General features: G+C 39.7%; 1 protein-coding gene across 2 annotated transcripts in view; it reads right to left on the bottom strand.

Moving 5' to 3' along the window:
• Magi2 (membrane associated guanylate kinase, WW and PDZ domain containing 2) overlaps positions 1-21,640 on the bottom strand; it is a 1,455,128-nt gene that overhangs the window by 478,770 nt on the left and 954,718 nt on the right. For both annotated transcript variants that reach the window (XM_052173111.1, XM_052173110.1), the window contains exon 5: positions 10,280-10,490. In XM_052173111.1, the coding sequence (XP_052029071.1) occupies positions 10,280-10,490 (211 nt within the window). The remainder of the gene's footprint in view (positions 1-10,279; positions 10,491-21,640) is intronic.

Here is a 21,640-nt window from a genome sequence, read left to right on the forward strand (position 1 = left end):
GTGGCGCTCAGCAGCCTTGTAATTTGCATGCTCCAAGATGCCTTCCAAAGGGGGATATTTTTAATGCCTTTGGGAGACAACACACTAAATAGCTTTTCTACTTCCCTCCATTTATGTATTTTAGACCTTAATAATTCCATTTGAGGATAGGATTTAATGCTGGGCAGGAAACCACACAAAATGGAATCATCGAGAGTCCCCCCTCCCCCCAGTCTGGATGCTATCTCTTCTTAAATTCAAGGAAGGCATTTCTTTTCATTTCCCTAGCTAGGACAGAGTCAGGTGCTTGGCATCAATTTTCTGTATCTATCCAAGATGTGTGTCACGAAAAATGACATTAAAAGGAAATGCTGGTGCACTATAATCTTACACTGTGCTTTTCACCAATGGACTTATTTATACCGTGCTTTAATGGAGATGGACCTATTTAAGTTCCATTTACGCAGAGACTGTTCTTATTCTAGTGGGTAAATGGTACATATATTTCCAGGAGCTTTGAATCATAGTAATGTCCCAATTTACATGTTTCTATAGATGAAGCTAAGTGTTCATGAAAGAATCAATAGCTATTCAGGTTTAGTTGATGTCATATTTAATAACCTTGATGAAAATCTGAAATGCATGGCATGTCCTATCTATCCAAAAACCTAATGTTACACTACACACCGAGTTCTATAATAAGCTATAGAGGATTATAACAAGCTAGAACTGGGGTGTCATTCAAATGAAATATTCTAGTTTAAATTCCTATCAAGATACCTTGGAAGGTTTGCACAGACTGACCCATGGGTGGATCGGGAGTGCCCAGACATGTTGTGACCTTAGCCTTCGCCCAGCTGGCAAAGCCTCAAGTTCAATAATAACATCTCATCTTCTCACACAAAACATGTTTCATGTCAACAGGAGAAGCTACTGATGGCACTGCAGTCATGCTGAGACAAAGCTTCAGAGCCCGCCTCTCACTTCTGATTGTTCCCTTGTGGCTGAAAATCGTCATGCATCCACTTTAGGGATGCAGGAGCAAAGGTTGAGAGGCGCTGGCTAACTTGTCCAAGGTTACATGGCTAGAACACGGAATTGAAAGGACGGGGTGGGGGGGGAGTAAGCCCAGACTCAAGGAGTTCCAAACTCATGTGTTTGATGATCAGATAGAAGACATGTGTCTTGTTTCCAAGTCTGTTTCTCGTAGGAACGTTTCTGTCCTCCACCAGTGGTTATTATCAGGGATCTAGTCTAATCTCCTGCCAGTCATTTGGAAGAATACTTTTCATCCAACTTGAAGGTCGTAATCACTAATCCACCTGGAAGTGCTGAATGCCTTGTACTCAGCAGGCATTGGCCATATTAAATTGCATGTGCATAGAGGCGTAAGAGAGCAGGCGCCCATAACTCCGCCACAATAGTGTGCTTCCTGAAGTCAAGTTAAATTCCCGATCCAAGTCACTGGCACATTACATTTCAATGCTTCACATCGGACTTCTTCCCTCTAAGATAAATTTCTCTAAAGAATTCGTATTTGTGCAATTTGAATATGAATATTAGGTCTCAGGAGTTAAAGACTGTACTAAAATAATGGCTGGAGATATAGCTCAGTGGGAAAGTGTTTGTGGAGTAGGCGGAAGACCTTAGGTTCAAGTCCATGTAATGTCAAAAAGAAATTAAGTTAAGCAGAAAATGCTACAAACAGGTATTCATTGGAGCAAAACTTAAGGATTTTTCTGTAGTTTGTACTGTGCTTTCTCCCCCATTACATATTTCTTGTTTTCCTCCACACTTCTTGTTTTCCTCCAGTCAGGATTCAAATCCCATTCTTAGGTATCCGTGATGAATCCTTAAGAGCAACTCACATCACACTCATCTTCAAGGCGTCCTTTCCTTCCCCCTCTTTCTGTTCCGTTTCTTTCCCCCTTATTCTGACTCTCTCATACATTGTCAGCTGGGCCAAAACAAGGTTTCCTGTAGTCTATGAATTCTGGGATGGCTTCCTTTTACAATTTAAATTTGAGGAGTGCTGCTAATTCAATGTTTCTTCCCAGGAGATACTTGAAATGTGCAGGGTTAAAAAGCAGCCATTGTGTAGTTTCAGAATAAAAGTAATACAGAGATGTTGACTGTATTTTATTAAAATCTAAATGAGAGTTATTTTAAGGCATATGAATTTATTCCTATATTATAGCAAAAACAAATCAAAATTAAACAACTCAGGATTATCTCATTTTTCCAAAGACTTTCATTCAGTACTATTATTCAAAAAGGAACTATTAGAGGCTCAATATATATAATTGTTTGGATATCTATTACTCCTAATTAACTTTGGATACTTTTGCTTTGTAATACTATTTATTAAAGAACTTATTTTATGAGCATGTGAATTCATATCACATTTCTTTTCGTGCATGTAGCAAACATTTTTAAAAGAAATTTTATTATAGTTATTGCTTTTCCCTATTAGAGATACACATTTTGTAAAATTTTGCCCAAAATACTTATTTCTTGGCTGGAGATTAAGCATAACTCTTGTGCAGGTACAGGAAAACACGGAGAAAGGAAAAATTTGAAGTGTATCTATTGCTTTTATAAAACATATAAAAAGCAAATTCAAGACAAGTTTTATGCCTGGAAGTAATATACCATCCTAGAAGAGGAAGTGTTTTTCTGATGTTGCCAAGTTAAAAAAAAAAAGGCTTCTATTTCTTTACAATAAATCCCCAGAGTATTTTATCTTGTAGCAAGTGGGAAGCTCTTCTTCTTCTTCTTCTTCTTCTTCTTCTTCTTCTTCTTCTTCTTCTTCTTCTTCTTCTTCTTCTTCTTCTTCTTCTTCTTCTTTTGCTGGACATGATTAATGATGATTTACTTAAACGTAACAGAAATAGCAACAAAGAGGAAACACAGTGTGTGTGTTTACAGTTTAAAGACAATTTCATCCCTTACACAGATTTGAAAACCAGATGCAACGCTAGCATTTTCCACATATGTGTTTCCAGTGCAAAGGCCCTTTGTTGAGAAATGCATTATTTAGGGTGCCATGATGCCCACACCATTCTTGAAGATGGTAGTAAACAATAGGTTCTTGTTGCTTCTTTTTTATTTATTTATTTATTTATTTTTGCCAAAGCACTAGCAGCCTGTCTTGTGTCACTAACTAAACTGACTCCCAAACAAAGAAACTCTCTAATGGGATTCCCAAAGCATGTCAGCTGAGACTAACCCCATGGCCATTCCTCTATGGAACATTTGGCCTCTGGGAGAGAATATTTCTGGTCAAGAAATGTACGGAACAAAAAGCATTTGTAGTAGGGAAGTTCACACTGGTTATGTTTGTTTACATATTACAAGTAGTATGGGATACTGGAAATAGTTCGGTAGGGTGACAGCCATGGAACTTTGAGATTGATACTTTATTCAAGGCTGCCTCAGGACCGTGTCTATAAAGCAAGGGATGGATCAAGGCCTTTATAAAGTAGCTATGTGATGCTATATGCAAACTAGACAGCATAGTAGATCCTTGAAGAACAAGGCTCCTGAAGACAAACTACACAGCATGCAACCATGAACCTTGTTAATGTTGTCACTAGTGTGTGCTTAAGATTGTTCTTAACACACAGCATGTATGTAGTAAATATTTGTTAAATAAACAGAAGAAAGGGATACTGGCTCTATCTTTTCTTGGTTACGCAGCTTCTTGGCAAGTAGCTACTGATTTATGTAAGCCTCACATTCATAATGTGAGGATTAAATGAACAGAGTGTGAATGTTTAACATATTAGCTATTTTTGTTAAGGTAATTTAAACACAGCTTGATAAAAACCAGGCATTTAATATAGGATAAATCATTCAAAATCGCATTTGCATATTTCTCATTTGAATTTATAATGAATATGCTGCCTATTATAAAGGATAATATATTAATAAAGATGATGCTGAGTCAAGGAAACTACCAGCCTTTACAGTCTTCAAAATTGTCAGATATAAGACATTATTACCGTAAAAAGTATGTTAGGGACATATGATCCCTCATAATTTAAAATGATTTTGCTAAAAATTATCTTAAGCTAGCTCCTTCTCCCCACTAACATGTCATTGGGAATGATAAAAAGAAACTTCATTTATCAAAGAAGTAGCGCTGAAAGTTAGGAATCAGTCTACCTCGAGACCCAGCTATACCACTCCTGGGCCTGTACCCAAAGGACGCTCCTCCACCCTACCCCATTGGTGCTTGCTCAAACATGTTCGCTGTAGCTTTAGTCATAATAGCCAGAAACTAGAAAGAGCGTAGATGTCTTTAGAGTGGATGAAGAAAACGGGGTATATCTACACGATGGAGTATTACTGAGGTATTCGAAACAATAACATTTCGAAATTTGCAGGCAATGAATGGAAGTAGGAAAGATCATCCTGAGTGAGGTAACCTGGACCCTGGAAGACAAACATGGCGTGCACTCACTTATAAGTGGACATTGGCAGTAAAGTGAAGGATAATATAATATACCGACCCAGAGAGTAGCAAGGAGGGCTTGGGGCTCCCTGGGGAGGGGACATACAATAGAGTTGTCAGGGGACTGGGGACAGGTAAGGTGGGGGCAATGGAGGGAGAGAGTCCTGGGAGAGACAACTGGAATGGGGGAGCATCTGGAGGGGATATAGAAACCTAGTGCAGCAGAATGTCATGGTAGTTAAGAGAGTGACCCCAGTGACTGACTCCCTGTAATCAAGAAGATGAGGCCTTCTCCTGCGACCAGGAAACTCTCTTAGCAGTCTCCCTGACATAGCCTGGGGTACGGAGGGCAGGAAGCAGAAGCTGGTCAACCCAGAGACCCAGGAAAGAACAAAGTGTGAAAAAACAAACAAACAAAAAAATCAATGAAATGATTTCTAATTATATCTTCCTATACTGATAGAGAAGTGAGCAGCCCAAGCCCAGTTGTCATCAGAGGGGTGTCACCCAGCAGCTGTTGGGAACAGATGCAGACACCCACAGCCAAACACTAGGCAAAGCCAGGAGAACCCCTCTGAAGAGGGGGAGGGAGGATTGTAGGAGCCAGAATAGTCAAGGACACCAGGAAAACCCAGCCCACAGAACCAACTAATCAGGGCTCGCTCACAGGGGCTCACGGGGGTTCACGGGGGCTCATGGGAGTTCATGGGGACCTCACAGGGCCTCACCGGGGCTCACAGAGACTCCGGGGACTCACAGGGGCTCAAGGGGGTTCACGGAGGCTCACAGGGGCTCCCGGGGGCTCACAGAGACTCACAGGGGCTTCCAAGGACTCACAGAGACTCACGGGGGCTCACAGGGCCTCCCAGGGGCTCACAGAGACTGAAGTGAAAAACGGAGCTGACATGGGTCTGAGCTGGGGCCTCTGCATATATGCTACAGTTGTGTAGCTGTATGTTTCTGTGGGACTCCCAAAATTAGGAGCGGGGGATGTCTCTGAGTCTTTTGCCTTCATTCAGGGCTCTTTTTCTCCTGGATGCCTCATCCAGTCTTGATGTGAGGGTTTGGGCCTCGCCTTTACTGTAGCTTGTCATGCCATGTTCAGTGGATATCTCTGGGTAGCTTGCTGTTTTTTTGTTTGTTTGTTTTGAAGTGAACTTGAAGAGTGGACCTGGGGGACAACAGAAGTAGAGGAGAGACTGGGAGGAGAGGAGAGTGGAAAACCGCAGTTAAGTGTGGTGCTTGAGATAAGAATGAAAAGAAAAAATAGTTTTACCTCACCTTAAAGAAAGAAAAAGCTGTACAATGTGGGAACCAGAAATGACTCAGTAATTCAACAGTGTGACAACAGCAATACTTATCTTTTAAATACAAAACTTCTAAAGAACTTCACCTTTTGAGATTAAGAGGTGGTTCAGCAGTTAAGAGATCTTCCTGCTCTTCCAGAGGATCTGAGTTTAGCTACCTGCATCCATGGTAGGTAATTTCCAACTGCCTGTCACTCCAGCCCCAGGGATCCAATGCCTATTCTAACCTTTAGCTGTATACACACACACACACACACACAAAGAGACATGCATATACACACAAAGATACACACACACACACACACATGCACACATATACACACAAAGATACATGCACATACAAACACAAAGACATATACATGCACAGAGAGACACACATACATACATGTACACACATGTACACACAAAAATAAAATTTAAAAATTTAAAAATAAACTAAAGCACTGAACTTTATAAGCCACTCTGTGATACCAAACAAAAACTGTAAATATTTTCAAACATTATTGCGCAGAAGATAAATAGAATTATTTGTCACCTCAATGAAAACTACAGTTGGTGTTGAGAGCGACAGGCCGGGACCATGTACTGCTGGCACTGACCAACGGGACCGGAAATGCCTGGGAAACTGAGAAAAGCTCTTCCTTCCAGGCTTCTCATGTCTCCTCCCTACTCTACACCTTTTAATCATTGCTATTTTTTTTTCTTTTAAAATACTTGAATGCTTATCTAATGTATTTGGGTGACACCTCCATTTGCATTTTAAATCAACTATTTTAAATTAGAAAGTAAAATTTGTATTTCTGACAATTACTCGGAGATTTGGAGGCTTTTTAAAATCCATATGAGAAAAAAACCCTAATGCCCGTGCTAATTAGCCATCAGAGTTGTGCATTTATTTTCACCTGTCCTTTTTGCTTCCCTCCCTGTTACTGTGACTTTGCCCCAGGATTCCTCTAGGAAGCATCATAGCTCAGTACAGAAGGTTCTCACCGCCCATCAACTCCCGCTGATCCGTCCCTTTCTCTAATATACCTGTTTCCTGAGTGTTTGTATAATAAAGAATTATTCTCAAATTCCTTGTGATAGCTACAGCAAAAGTACTTGCATCATGAAGATACCGTGTGGAAATGCTGGGTTTTGTCAAATGTGGCGGAGAAGGGAAGGGGCAGCGCAGAGCGGGGAGTGAGGGTGATTTGGAAGCTGTGGAAATGGAGGACCGAAGGACACAGAGATCCCGCCTCAGTTCAGGCACCTCCGTGAGCTCATCGCACGGAGTGGACGCTCTACAGAGGAGGGGGAGGAAGCAGAGTTCAGCACGAACAGTGGGTGGGGCTGCTGCCACTCTGAGCAGCACCTGGCAGAACCGAGCCCCACATGGCCTCCTGCTCCATCCTGAAGAAGTGCTCTGCGCATCTGCATTTTCCTTACTTCGGAGATGTGCACACCTTGGGGTCCCTTCTCTGGCTACAATCGAAATGAATTGCTTATGTCATTCTGTCTTAATTTCCCATGGAAACCTATCTCTGGTCCCAATATATTTCTGATTGATTCTTCCCTTCGGCATCACGGGAAAGATTAAAAGACAAAACAAACAACTCAAAGGAGAAAAAAATGAAAATGTCAATTCCTTGATTAACTTTCAGATGAGCTAGTGAGCTGGCAAAACGAAAAATAAGTAACTATTTTCAAGGGTTTTGTAGCAGATTGGCTCTAAGTTACCCAGAGATGAGGGCATTTGTAAGGATAGCTACTATGCCAGGACCATTCTATGTATATGAGAGTAACTTCCCAAGTCTGTTATCCTTTTAGGTTCTGGTGGTTTGAGTGAGAATGACTCCAGTAAGCTCTTGTTCTGACGCTTGAACCCCAGCTGGTAGAACTGTTTGGGAAGGCTGAGGAAGTCTATCTTTGCTGGAAATGTGCCACAGTGGGTGGGCTTTTTGAAATTTCAACAGTCCAACCATTTCTAATCAACTGTCTCTCTCACTCTAGCTTTTAGATCAAGCTGTAAGCCCTCCTCTATTGCCCCAGGGCTATTCCCAGCTAGCTCTCAGACTCCTTGCTGTATCCACATATAACTCTCAGCTGTGACTGCTTGCTGCCTTGTTTCCTATCAGGAGCATCATGGACTAAACTGTAAGCAGTCCCCAATAACTACTTTCTTTGTATAGGTTGCCTTGGCCATGAAATATCTTCATTGCAATAGAAAAATTAGACGACCTCTTAGGTCTTGTAAAAGTTTATCCTTTACTAAACAGTATCATAAAATTCAAACATTGTTTGCTGTTTATGACAATTTGCCTCTCTATGGTGGTAATAAGACTGACAGCAAGAACAGAAACTTTGAGTCTTTGAATAATAACACTGGTAGACTCAAGGGGAGATTAGTAGGATCATTTTCTTATATCCCCTCATGTCCAGAGAGAGCACATTATTTATTACAAATGTTGGGCATGGAGTCTGCCTTCCAAAATCCGTCTTCCTCACAGCCCCCAAACCTGACTGAATTAAAAGAACAAAGTTCCCTTTATCAGCACAAAGTGAGATGGTTTTTACAATTGCATTATTGGAAACATATAGAAATGATTTCTTAATCAACTTGTGCTAGTATATTTTATTATTTTTACATATCTTTGCCTAGCCTGCATTACATAAAAACTTTCATATATTTCATCAGTCTCATAGGCCTGAACATTTATTGCTATGAACATCAGTGCCTTACTTATGGTCTAGAATGATGTCATGCCATTCTCATCAATACCAAAATTATATTTCTAGGATCTTTAGTTGGATGTATTAAACAAAATGGACACGACTTTCTTTCAATTAACTGACAACAGATGGCTTAGTGTTATTGGTTATGTAAATAAAAATCATGCAAGAGATTTTATTTTTTTTAAAAAATAAACTTAGATTTGCCAAAATATAGAGGTAAGTGATTCGTTCTCCGTAAAACACTGCATTTCTCATCCGCGCTGGAGTCAAGCAGAGCAGTAAGTAATTACCTGATTATGGATTCCTTGGGCCACATGTATCAAAGTTTCCAGCTTCATGTGAGAATTAAATATTGGTATGTGGTAACATTTCAATTTCACAACTGGGCTCTGCCTATGGAGATCTAAGTCATAAATCACTGTAGGTTGGGGAAGGGAGCACAGTTTTAATATTTTCTTGAGTACTCAGTGCACATGAACTTTTTCTTAATCTACTCCCAACACTGAGAATTTCAATTTCTATTATTTTTTCCTTTAAGGTTCATATAATTCTGAGGGAATGAGTTGCCATATACTTTTGATAGTTTCAGGTTTTTATTATTTCCAATCATCATTTTGGTTGTCTTATTCACATCAATGATTTAATTTTGGGTCAAGACCTTTCTTTAGCTATAAAGTTTCTTTTAAGAAGTTATTCTACTGAATGAAATGATGAGAAAGCTACAGCTTAGAGCTGTTAATTGTCATTGCACAAAGTTGGGGAAAGAGAGCCCAAGGGTTCTCAGCATTTACAAATAATGCCATATGTGAAGATGGAAACATTCATTACCTTGATAGCATGATTATACATTGCATACATGCATGAAATTATAATGTTCTATGCTGCTAAATATGTACAATTATGATTTTCAAAGCTGCTCTAATAGAAGCAAATTATTGGAAAGCTCGACATATTGCTAAAACAGTATACAAAAATAAATATTTTGGGGAGAAGTTTGGAAAGAATAATAGATTGGATTGAGTATTAGTGTGAACTAATGATCAATAGTCTCCTTCTTTGGTAAGTTTTAATAATGGTTAGCAGCACCCAGCACCACCACTCAAACGAAGAAGGAAAAGTAACGACCACAGTGGAATTTACTAGAAGGAAGTATGATCCTCATACAGACTCTTTTATTGAGACCTGACCTCAGAGTCAAGTATTAAAACATTTGGCTTTGTGGCAAGAAAATATTTTGCTTGAACATTCAACCTAAGTCCTGAATATAATGGTGGCCATTTCTGGGAATAAGTAGCTAGGCAGATCTCACCCAAAGCATGCCCATGAAGGAGGCAAGCAAGTATTTTTTAAGGACCTCTTTAGAGCACTAGTTCTCAACCCATGGGTCATAGCATCTGTGATAAACCTGTATCTCCAAAAATTTTACATTATGATTCATAATAGTAGCAAAATTAGTTATGAAGTAACAACAAAAATAATTACATGGTTGGGGGTCAGCACAACATGAGGAACTGTATTAAAGAGTCACAGCATTGGGAAGGTTGGGAGCCACTGCTTTACAGGCTTTTTAATCTGAAAATAACAGCAGATGCACATTTGTCTCTTTAATATCCCACTGTGAGGAGTGTTAGAGTATAGTCGCCTAATTCACTCTTTGCTATAGGTAGCTGTTGTTTAGGATCCTGAGCTTTATGGAGGCATTATTTCATTTTAAGTTGCAAGCAGAAATAATAATATTCCCATATTCTTTTGCCTTTAGAAACAGCATTAATATCTTGCTATTATCTTTGCGACAATGTTCAAAGAAATGCCTGAGACTCACTCAATGAAGTAGACTTCACCCTTCTCCGTGTAGGCCATTTCCCAGTTATCAGGCAACGGGTCCGAGTCCTCATTCTCCTCAGGCTTTGTTGGCTTTGTATCATCCATCTGGTCCTTGAGCTCTTCGGGCTGACTGTACACGGGTGCAGGGTAAGGCTGGGAGGGGGTCTCCCCTGAGGCACCTGCACTTTTGTCTTCATGTTCACTGGATTCTGCAAGGAGAAGGAGGAGAAGAAGAAGAGCATGTGGTCAGTTGTTCCAGCCACAGTAAATGTGTGTGTGTGTGTGTGTGTGTGTGTGTGTGTGTGTGTCTGGGGTATGGGTATACTGCACCAATCATGGAATACTACCAAAGCTGAGAGGAAATAGTTCTGAACAGACATAGCAGCAACAAACAAGATTTGCAGATTATCAGTATGTTGATTCACATCGACTGTTCACTCCTCATTGCTGTCTATCATTTAATCAAATATCTCTGTTTACTCAGTAGAAGGGATGAAGTGAAAGGGTCATTTCCTAAAAAAAGCTGTGGTAGACAAACTATAGCTAGTCTAAAGGTGTTCAAGGGATATTTTCCTTGTATGGGAAAAGGATATGTGCAAATATTTTTAAAGAAATGATTTCGAGACAGGAGACCATCTTTGATTATTCAAATGGCTTTATGAAAATTACCAAAGACCTTAAAGTCAAAGTGGCAGACAGAAAAGACAAGAACACATGACAGCAACGAAGGCAGAGCTGCTGCAGTCTGGTTGGTTTTGAGCATGGTGACCTCTATAAGACAGAACTGGCAAGGAGCTCATTCCTTCCTGAGGGACAGCGGGAAGGAAGTCAAACCTGACCACAACCTGACTTTGGCTTGTGGTAACAGATATCAGATGTGTAATTTTCAGAGCTTAGAGTGTAACAACATATTTATAGTGTTCTAGACACTATATGTCTAGTACTTTGTGACAGTAGCCATGGAAAACTAACAGAACAAAAGCTAAGACAGATAAATTCTTTAGAAGGAATGAGGTGTAGAACGTTGTGTGTAAAGACTATGAAGTTTAATATATCAAAATTTAACAGTGGCTGGCGGTGGCTCTGTGGTGTCAGAGTGATTGCTGTTTCTCTGGAGGACCTGGGTTCCATTTCTAGCATGCATATCATGTGGCTCACAACTACCTGAAATGCCAGCTTGTGGTGAGCTGCCCTCCTCTGCCCTCTGCCCTCTGCCACCACCCACATATACATAAACAATAATAACACTATTTTTATAAAAGGAAGAAATGGGGGAAAGCAAGATAGGTCAGGGGGTAAGAATACTTACTACATATGCATGGGGGAACTGATCCCCATATATTTGGATCCCATACACACATAAAAAGCTAGTTGTAGCCACACTGCCTGTTACTCTACCCACAATCCCAACACCGTGGTGGGAAGAGACAGGAAGATCACTGGGGTTGTTGATTAGCCACACTAGCTAAAGACTCAGCCATCTCTAAGTTCAGTAAAATAGCAAGTCTTAAGTGAATAGGCTGGGGAGGGCTGGAGTGGACCACCTGACAAACATTTCTGGCCTCTGAGTACGTGTAAGGGCACAAACATGTGCATGTGTCACACACAGTCATGCATGCATTCATGCATTCACGAATGTGCACACAAAGGAACAGATGAGTAAGAAATAGGCTAACAATAAATGATAGAGGAAAACCTACCTAAATCAAAAAATTATTGGTTTAATATTCTTAGCTGACAATTCCTTACCATAACGTTAAAAAAGTATTATTAGCAGATTATACATTCAGGAAACATGATGGTATGCTAAACAAACAAAAACCGAACAAACAAGAACAAGAGCACACCATTCATCTATGTAATGTTGAACTCAAGGACACTGGAATAGAATCTTTACTAGCCTGAGAGAACTGATAAAGACAGTTACTCAAGAAGATCACTTACCCAGAATCCCACGTATCTAGACAAACTAAGTCTTGCTTAAGCAAGCAAACTTTTGAATACAGAGGGAGTCATGTGTGTCATCTATGGACACAGTTTGAAGAATTATTCTACCTGTATCTTGGTAACTGATCAAAATGTAGGTCTCAAAATATAGGGAGAAAGATAAATCCAGAAAGCAAGAAAACCTAAATCCAGTGCAATACAGTTAAATGCAAAAGGCATTCACTACATTTTGGGGGATTTGAAACGTTTGTTAAAGACATATCCTTAAAGAAGAAGAAAAATACATGAAAAAATCTGTTGAAGCAAGGATTTTGTACCTGTATAGTCAGGTTCAGGTTTTGAAAATAAAAGTGGAAATGAAGATATTCTAAAGGTCTCCTTAGGAAACAAATCAGAGAACAGGCAAATGGCACTATTGCACAAAATTTTACTCAAGACCATGACAAAATATTAGATGGCTCCTTTTTTACAAAATTAGCCTGAGTACTTGAAATGTCAGGAAAGTAAGTCTATAGACCAGTGGTAAGATGTTTTTATATCCCAGACAAAAGACATATTGTTCTTTGTCATGGTGATGAAAAGCGGTGAGTTGACATAAAACTTATAGGACATGAAGAGAAGAGAGAAGTCCTATTCATTTTGGTGGGCAGTGAAGCTTCATTGAGAAAGAGATGACAGGAGGGCCAGAGGACACGGTGGGAATGACAAGATGGTACAATTTTACATACTGGGTTTAGCGGCTCCTGCCAAACCTATGATAGAGGCATCCAGTCCGAGCTCCTGGCTGGAGAGGATCAGTAGATGGCTGGATCCTGTGATAACTTGAACCATGAGTGAAGGTGTTTTGCCAAGGAAGGTGTTTTGCCAAGAGAGACTTCATAAGAAGTGGAAACAAGATTCTTTCCGGCTGAGATCTGAGCTATACCAACACTGAGCAGTCACAGAAAGAGGAACCCATCAGGGGGAGCCCAGACAGCAGCCTGGACCCAGTGGGGTCTCCTCAGACCTTGACACAGCACAGAAGGAGGAAAGGAGGAAGGATGGACAGAGCTCCTGAAGAGTCTAGAACAAAAAGGACCCAGAATTGAATGACACCAACAATGCCGCAGTCTTTGGTGATGTTGGCTCTCAGTTAAAGTGGTATCCATGGGAGAATGATGGGTAAAGAAGCTAAGTCCTTAGGAATCAAAGAAAGCAGACAGAATATGTAAATGAAGAATTCATTCAGGCTGTAGAGATAGTTCAGTGAGCTGGAGTTTTCCTCCAAGGATGAAGATAAGAGTTTAATCCCAGGATCCCATATAGTGAAAGGAAAGACCCTTCCTGAATGTTGTTTTTCTGACCACAATTTACACCATGGCAGGTAGATATAAAAAGCACACACACACACACACACACACACACAAACAAACCAACAGTTAAGCTACACAGAGATGCCCTGTCTTAATAAGGAACTTTCCAACAGCTGGAAAGTCCCATCCCCAAAACAAACACAAACAAACGGAAAAACCCTACTCAATGAATGAATGAATAAAAAAAAATTCAAAATGTTTTCTAAGAAAAATAAACCTGTTGTAATTGTATTATACTATTATTGCCACAAAAGAAATAGGTAATATTTCTTGCAAAGGAAACTGTGGTCTTTAATGATGTGGTTAAGTGTTATTTATCATGTGCCAGGGATGACACAATGAGGTTTTCCCAGTTTGACTCCCTTGCATATACTAATTTCTTTATCTTAAGTCAATTACCACATTAGCAAACCTGAATTAAATTCCTAGAGTGCACAAAAATATCTGACAAGAGTTTAATGGAGAGGAGAAAAAAATGTCTTTTTGATCAAGCATTTCAGCTTGAGAGGGAAATGGTAAGTAGCACCTGCCTCCTCCATCTGAACAAAATAAGATGTAAAAAAAAATGAATGAAATGAATGGAGAATCATAACCTGCACATTTGTTATTCATAAAGGCTAACACACAGATACATTTCACAGTGAGAGTCTGGAGTTTCTGGGGATCCCAGAAGCAGGCTAATATATCTATTGGCAGCACTAAACCAGAGGAAGCCTTCCTATCAGAGAAAGAACCTGTTTCCAGAGGAGCAAAAGAGAATATTTAGACTTGCAGGTGAATTCAACCTGCTGCCTGCAGCCTGATTCCGTGGGGTTCCTATAAATGGGGCTCAACACATTTGCATATGACAACATCATGTTGCAATATAAAAGGATAGATTCCTCTGATAGAGGAAAGAAGAGACTATGAGCTAGCTAAACAAACTAAATTGCTATTGTAAATAGGAGCCCTGAGCCAGCCATTCCACTTCTATTGAGTAGAGTGAGTCAAAGCACTAGTGCAGTTGAATGCAATATCTTCCTAGCAATGGAAGATACAGGGAGATGGAGAAGTGCCTCCACGCAGACTATGGTGATGATCTGTTAGATGACATCCAATAGTAAGAAAGACTTGGGCAGAATTTTCAAGGGAGACAGCATAGAAAGTTGAAGCAAGACCATCTGACACAACTCTCAGAGGAGATCCACTTAAAAGGTCATTCAGAGACAGAGAGGAACTGACAGTAATTAATTAGTTAATTACTTTTATAGACATTTATTGAAGGTCTAATGAAGGCTAGGGGAGTAAGCTAAGTAATACGGAGTCAAAGGACATATAGTCCTAATCATATAAAATGTTTTGATAGGGCTGTCAAATCCTCTCTCTGTCTCTCTCTCTGTCTCTCTCTGTCTCTCTGTCTCTCTCTCTGTCTCTCTGTCTCTGTCTCTGTCTCTGTCTCTGTCTCTGTCTCTCTCTCTCACACACACACACACACACACACACACACACACACACACACACACACACAAACAATTTGGCTTAAAGGATGTATTTATCGCTTGATGATTCTGGAAACTAGAAAACTTGTAGCAAAGCGTTCTCAGGGACAGCTCCAGCACTTGCAAGGAAGCTGTTTCTGGCTTTGCCTTGCTTTTGCTACTTCTTTAGCTTTGTGGCATATGACTTCAGTCTTCATAGCAGACATGTGGGATCAGAGGTACATGCTATCCAGTATGAACTCATCTTAGTTAGAGCTAAGGTAGCCCTATTTCCAAATAAAGTTACATTGTAAAGTGTCAGGGGACACAATTCAACTCATGAAACAGTTCATTAGAAGAGGTCATCCCCCAACTATTTGGGAACCTGCACTATACAGTTCCATATTCCATTGGTAGTGGCTCAGAAATGAGCCATTAAGAACAGAGACAACGTTGACTGCTAAAGGAGGGGTAAGATTAGATCTTGCATGCCAACTAAGGACATCATTCTCCCAAACTAGGAGTTGGGAAGACCCTGTCTGCAAGCATGCCTCTGCACACATGCGTAGTTAGGCTGCTGTTAGGGAAACCCTAGACTGCATGTATCCCAACTAAAGAGGAGGTACACGGCCTATGTACATTTAGTGTTTTATCAATATGGAAACATTTATTATTTAGATGGGAGTCCAGGAGACCTGAGCTGATGTATTTCTTTCTATGGTCTTAGTTTTAAATACGAAGATCACTACATCTGAATGTATAAAGTTTAATTTTTCATGGAGATGTCTGCTGTTGAGGGGGACATATTTCATCTAGAATAGGTGTCTTTGACTATTCCTTGTGACATTTTCATGTCACATTGACATCCTGCAAACTGGAGTGAGAGTGTTTTTCCATTAGCAATAAAAGCAATACTTCAACAAAGAAGGAAATGACCTCTCTTTAAAGAGTAATAATACAGTTAAAAAATGCCTTAGGAAACCAACACTGTTAAATTTCCCAAACTTCCTTAGAAATATGGAGGCATAAAGTAGACATTTATTAAAAAGCTAATCTCTTTCCCCTCAGATTAGACAAAGAAAATATGACTTCATTTTTTCCATGTGATAATTCAAACAAGTTCAAAGATCTGAATGGGGAATAAAGATAAAAGCCACTTAGTTGGGAGTGAAATGTATGCCATTTTTTTTTTTTTTGTATTCAGTATAAATTTTATAGCACTAGTTCATTCCAAGGTAGCAGACAGTCATTTATGCAAATGGTTTTTTGTTCTACTAGTATCTTGATATAATCAAAACTCAGTCCAAATTCAATGGTTCTTGATAATCTTATCCAGACTTATTGAAGAATAATTAGAAACAAAGATTTAAAAGTAGAGAATAAACTCTATGTTTTATTTGTATTTTAACTTAACATGATTTATTAGTTGGGTTTCTGGGCTTTCTAGAGGAACAGAACTTATAGAATGAATCTATCTATATACAAAGGGGATTTATTAGAATGACTTATAGGCTGTTGTCCAGCAATGCCTGTTTACCCAAGGGAGATTCAAGAATCTTGAGTTGTTTGGTTTACAAGGCTGCATGTCTCCACTGGTCTTTAGGATACTCGAATCCTGAAGAAGTAGGCTCTAATGCTAGTAAAGAATGTTCTTACTAGCAAAAGTGAAAGCAAGCTTCTTTTTCTGTGTTCTTTATATATGCTACCAGGAGAAAGTGTGGTCCAGATTAAAGGTGGATCCTTCCCACATAAAAGATCTGAATTAAAGGTATATCTTCCCAGCCCCAAAATCTGGGTTGTAGTGTTTCTTCCTACTTCAAAGTAATTAATTAGGGAAAAAAATACTTCAAGGGTATGCCCAACCATTTGGGTTTTAGATAATTTTAGATGTGGTAAAGTTGACAGCTAACAATACCCACAACATTTCCACTCTTTGCCAACTTGACACAAAATTGTATATGCTTATGTCATGCTTAATTTCCAAGTGATAAGAACAACCAGGGCATAATTACACCTGACATGATTTAACTATCCTGTGTACAATTGCAGATTCATTATATATTTAACTAGGTCATAATTACACCTAACATATTATAACTATATACCTAACATAATATAACTATTCCTTGCACAAACCCAAATGTACTACAAATTTAGAATAGGATATTTGCAATATCCCTTGAGGGACATTCTTTTAGTATCTCAATTTTAACTATAACCATTTATACTCCCTTATTTATGTTATATTACATGTCCTTACTCTAGTAAGGACAGAGAGAGTTGTTCTTTCCATAGAGGAAGTGGTCTAATGTTGTTAACCTGCCACCAGGTGGTTGGCTGGTCAATCCAGGGAAAGGGGCCATATCAGGAGTTCAGTGTTGGTTTCTGCTATTGACAGATATGACAGCCTGCAGCAGCTGTAGCTAGGTCAGTCTTGGTGAGTGGAAGTCCATGTTGCTGAACCTATGTTTAACCTTCATCTTGTCATCATGACCACTTTGTTCATGGACTGTTAGCAATGACAGGAATGGCTGAGGAAAAGGGCCAACTGTCCACAGAATGGGTCATCCTATCTTCTTGATTACTGAACTCCTCCATACTTGAAGTCATCTTTTGATGAGCATTTACATGGGACACGAGTGTATTTATATTCCTCACCAATTTGATAAGTTTTCACTCATCAATTTTCCAAATCATGTCTTTTTCAGTTCCCTGACCATCCAGCCAATTGATTGGATACAGACACAAATTGGTGAACAATCACTCATATGGCCAAATATCCGTCCAAACAAAATGTCCGATGATGTGTACTTCCCAAAGTTCTGCCCAATGCAAAGATTAACCTTCAAGGTTGTTCCAGAAAGGGGGTCATAATGCTGCAGTTGTTCACTTCTAGGTAGTGCCTATATAACATGTAAAACTAAGAGCAAATCAGGCCCTAGTCCTCTCTTCATGAGTTAACCAATTATAGGGCACACCCTGAGAGATTATAGGTGCCTGCTTGGTAGAACATTGCATTGTAAAAAAAAAAAGTATAAATTTTGATATTAGGGCAACTTCTTCATGTAACTTGGTCCTTTCTTCATGACCCACTTTGCCCAGTTACCTATATAACACTTCCATTTGATTATGGACTGCTGCCGTGTGTGTCCTAATTTATGAATTGGTGGATCAGATAATACCCAGCTCATGATAAGAGACCCTAATTCAATTGCATTGGAATTGGCTCCTTGGTGGGTTTGGAGGGTTCATGAATACTTCCTAGCACAACAGCTGCCACTTTCAGCTCACTTGGGGAAATTGGCATAATGTTATCAATATCTAGCAAACCAAGTTTAAATGTTGTGGAAGATATGGATGATCAAAAACCCTTCAATGTAAGTTATGACACAGGACTGGAGAGTTAACACATCGTTGAGGAAATCTCTATGGGTATATTGCTGACCCTGTCAAGTGAAAGAAAATTGCTTTGGGTGCCTTTATGGACAGGAACTGAAAAAAGGACATGTGCTTGGTCAATAGCCATATGTAATTTACCAGAAGTGTAAGTTTTCTCAAATAAGGACACCACATCTGGTACAGCAGATACAATTGGAGTCACTTCTTGATTGAATTTTCAACACTCAATTCAATTGTCATTCCCCACAATTGGCCAAACAGGAACATAAAAGGGAGAGATTGTAGGAACTACCATCCCTGCATCTTTCAAGTCCTGGAGAGTGACATTAATTTCTGCCATTTCTCCAGGGATGTAGCTTTGTTTTTGATTCACTGTTTTTCCTGGCAAAGGCTACTCTAAAGGCTTTCATTTAACCTTTCCAACTGTAATCCTCATCCCATAGGTCAGGGAACCAATGTGAGAATTCTGGCAACATATGAATATATATATATATATATATATATATATATATATATATATATATATATATATATATGTGTGTGTGTGTGTGTGTGTGTGTGTGTATGCATGCATGCATGCATGTATGTATGTATGTATGTATGTATTCAGGAGTTGAGGAAACAATCACAGGCAGGATGAGTTTTGGTACCCACTGGAACTACTGTCAGAATTCCATTAAAACTCCATTAATCACCTGACGTCCATAAGTCCCTACTTTAGTTGAAAGTTCACAGTGTTTCTCAGGGTCTATTGGAATAGGAGTCAGTTCAGAATCAGTATCCAACAGACCCCGTTAAGTATGATTGTTTCATTTCCCCATGTGTGCTATTACCTTTATAAAAGGCCGTAGGTCCTGCAGGTGGACAGACTGGAAAAAGTCTAACAGTAAACCTGTCAGGTATTTTATCAAGGTCCTACCTCAGGAGAACCTAACTATCCCTTATTCAAGGGTTTCTGGTTCTGCAAACTGACTTAAGTCTTAAAATCCAAAAGGGATTCTCAAATCTTAGAATCCCTTTTATATGAATTGTCCTATATGCCTGTGCAAGTTGCAGTACTTGGACCATATGATCTAGCAGAACTCCATAGGTGTTAGTGACAGGTAGGAATGCTATTAGAACATTTGGACAGACCCTATAGATGAATCGTAGAATAGAGGAATTTTGGAGCCAGGCTCTGCTATTGTAGTTGTCTATTTTCCAATTGAGAGACAGTTCTTGGACTGTATGATACAGTGCAGCCCTTTTCATTTGAGAATTTTTTAGCGTATACAGTTCAAATGAAAATACAGTAGGGTGTTACTGGGCATTTGAATGTTTCTAGTTAGGGTGTGGCACAACCATTAGCCCACATCTTTAATCCTTCTGGCTGGAATACAGACACCCCTTTAGTGCTCACCTTTAATTCCAAACAATGAAGGTAAAGTTAGTCTAGAGAAGGAAGCATCCATGTTTGAAAGTGACATCTAATTGAGTGGCAGACAAAGTAATGAATCAGAGATTTGACAAAATAGGATAGGACCAAATCTCGTGAGAAGAGAGAGGAAAGGGAAGCTACTTAAGGGAGAGACAGACAGCACAGAAAGAAGAGAGTACAGTACAGGAATACAGTAGAGACTGTGGAGAGCAGGGCTGTGGAGTTGAAAGGGAGAGCAGAGCAGCACAGAGAGGGAGAAGGAGGCAGCTTTACCAGGGGAGTTTCACAGAGACAGATTGAAGAGAGAACAAGCTAGACATTGGTAAAGACAGAATGAGCAAGAGAATGAGGACCCAGAAGACGAGACTTAGTTTAAGGCCTAGCAGAGCAACTCAGAGACCTAAGAGAAAAGCCTGATTGAGTAAGTCTGCCAGGAGACTGAGCCAGGACAGCGGAGGTGAACCAGCCAACCAGAGCTCAGAAAGAAGTAGGAGGGGGCAGGGCCTTCAGCAGCCAGTCTCAGAGGCTAAAACCATTCTAGGCCTAGATGAGATTGTAGAGGCTGGAAGATGCCAGGACTAGGTTTAAGTTTGGAAACAGAGACGACACTTACATCAGGTGAATAAAAGCAACTACTTTTACAGTAGAATTCTTATCTATTTCATTCCTGAAACACTATGATTGACTAGCCAACATTGAAAGGTCATATAAGTCATGCCACCATAAAATTCATTTTGCCTGTGCTGACCATGATGGGCCAAGGCATTATGGACACTCTTTTGTCCATGCTGCCTATTAAGGTAACTACGATCAATTTGCCTTTGGTAATTCAGTTGTCACTTGACCCCTGCTATCTTGGGTGGGGCGGTCCTATTTAAACCATGATATTTAATTCATCAGCAGCAGTGTTTCCTACTCTAAGGTCTAGAACAAGAAAAAGAGTGACATCAAAGTTCTTCAAATGTGCTGGTGCCTCTCTCCAAATTTTGTGTTTTATAGGATCAGTGAAGGGCATGAGTACTGAGCCTTCTGATTGTGGAAGATTAGGTTTGCATAATGTAGCCACTCTAGCACTGCACTTTACCTGCGCCTTAAAATTTCTTCCTCAACAGTAAGCCAAGGATTATCAGTTATCTTTAACTTCTTTTTAGGAAGCCTACTTTTGGCAAATGCTTCATCCAACCATTCAAACAAACCTTTGACACCTTTTTAAATTTTGTAAATTTTCATATTAAACCTAGAACAACCACTCAATAAACACAGCCTGATCTAGTTTTATTTCCTTCCTCAGTTGTTACCCCACACCCTTAAAATCCATTCCCACACATTTCCCCAGACGTCTGCTTGAATGGATTAGCAAGCTCATTAAGCTCTTTAGTAGTGTAGCACGCTTTCTCTTGTACTGCACTTTCTATTACTCCTCTAGGAGTCTGACTTGCCTTCAATCTTGTTATACTTCTAGAGGTACCTATTGATATGTCCTGAGGGATATTAGTATTATCTTGCCTGGCATCTTCTTCAGAGACAGTTATTGCTGGTTTCATAGATAATGAAGTATTAATTTCCTCAAAGGTGAAAAAGGCAATATTAAGGGTGTCTGGGTGGAAGTACAACCTTTGCTGAGGGTAGAGACAATCTGAGAATCAGAAAGTTCAAAGTTCTCAGCTTGAATAGCATGCTCCCACACTTCTACATCTTGTCACATGATCCCATTCTATACCAACTAATTCCCTTCCTTTAAACCTGGACACCAAATCTGGGACTTCTGTTTCTCTTGTAATTCAGCC

The sequence above is a fragment of the Apodemus sylvaticus genome, chromosome 2 (assembly GCF_947179515.1).
Source record: "Apodemus sylvaticus chromosome 2, mApoSyl1.1, whole genome shotgun sequence".
NCBI classification, from domain to species: Eukaryota; Metazoa; Chordata; class Mammalia; order Rodentia; family Muridae; genus Apodemus; species Apodemus sylvaticus.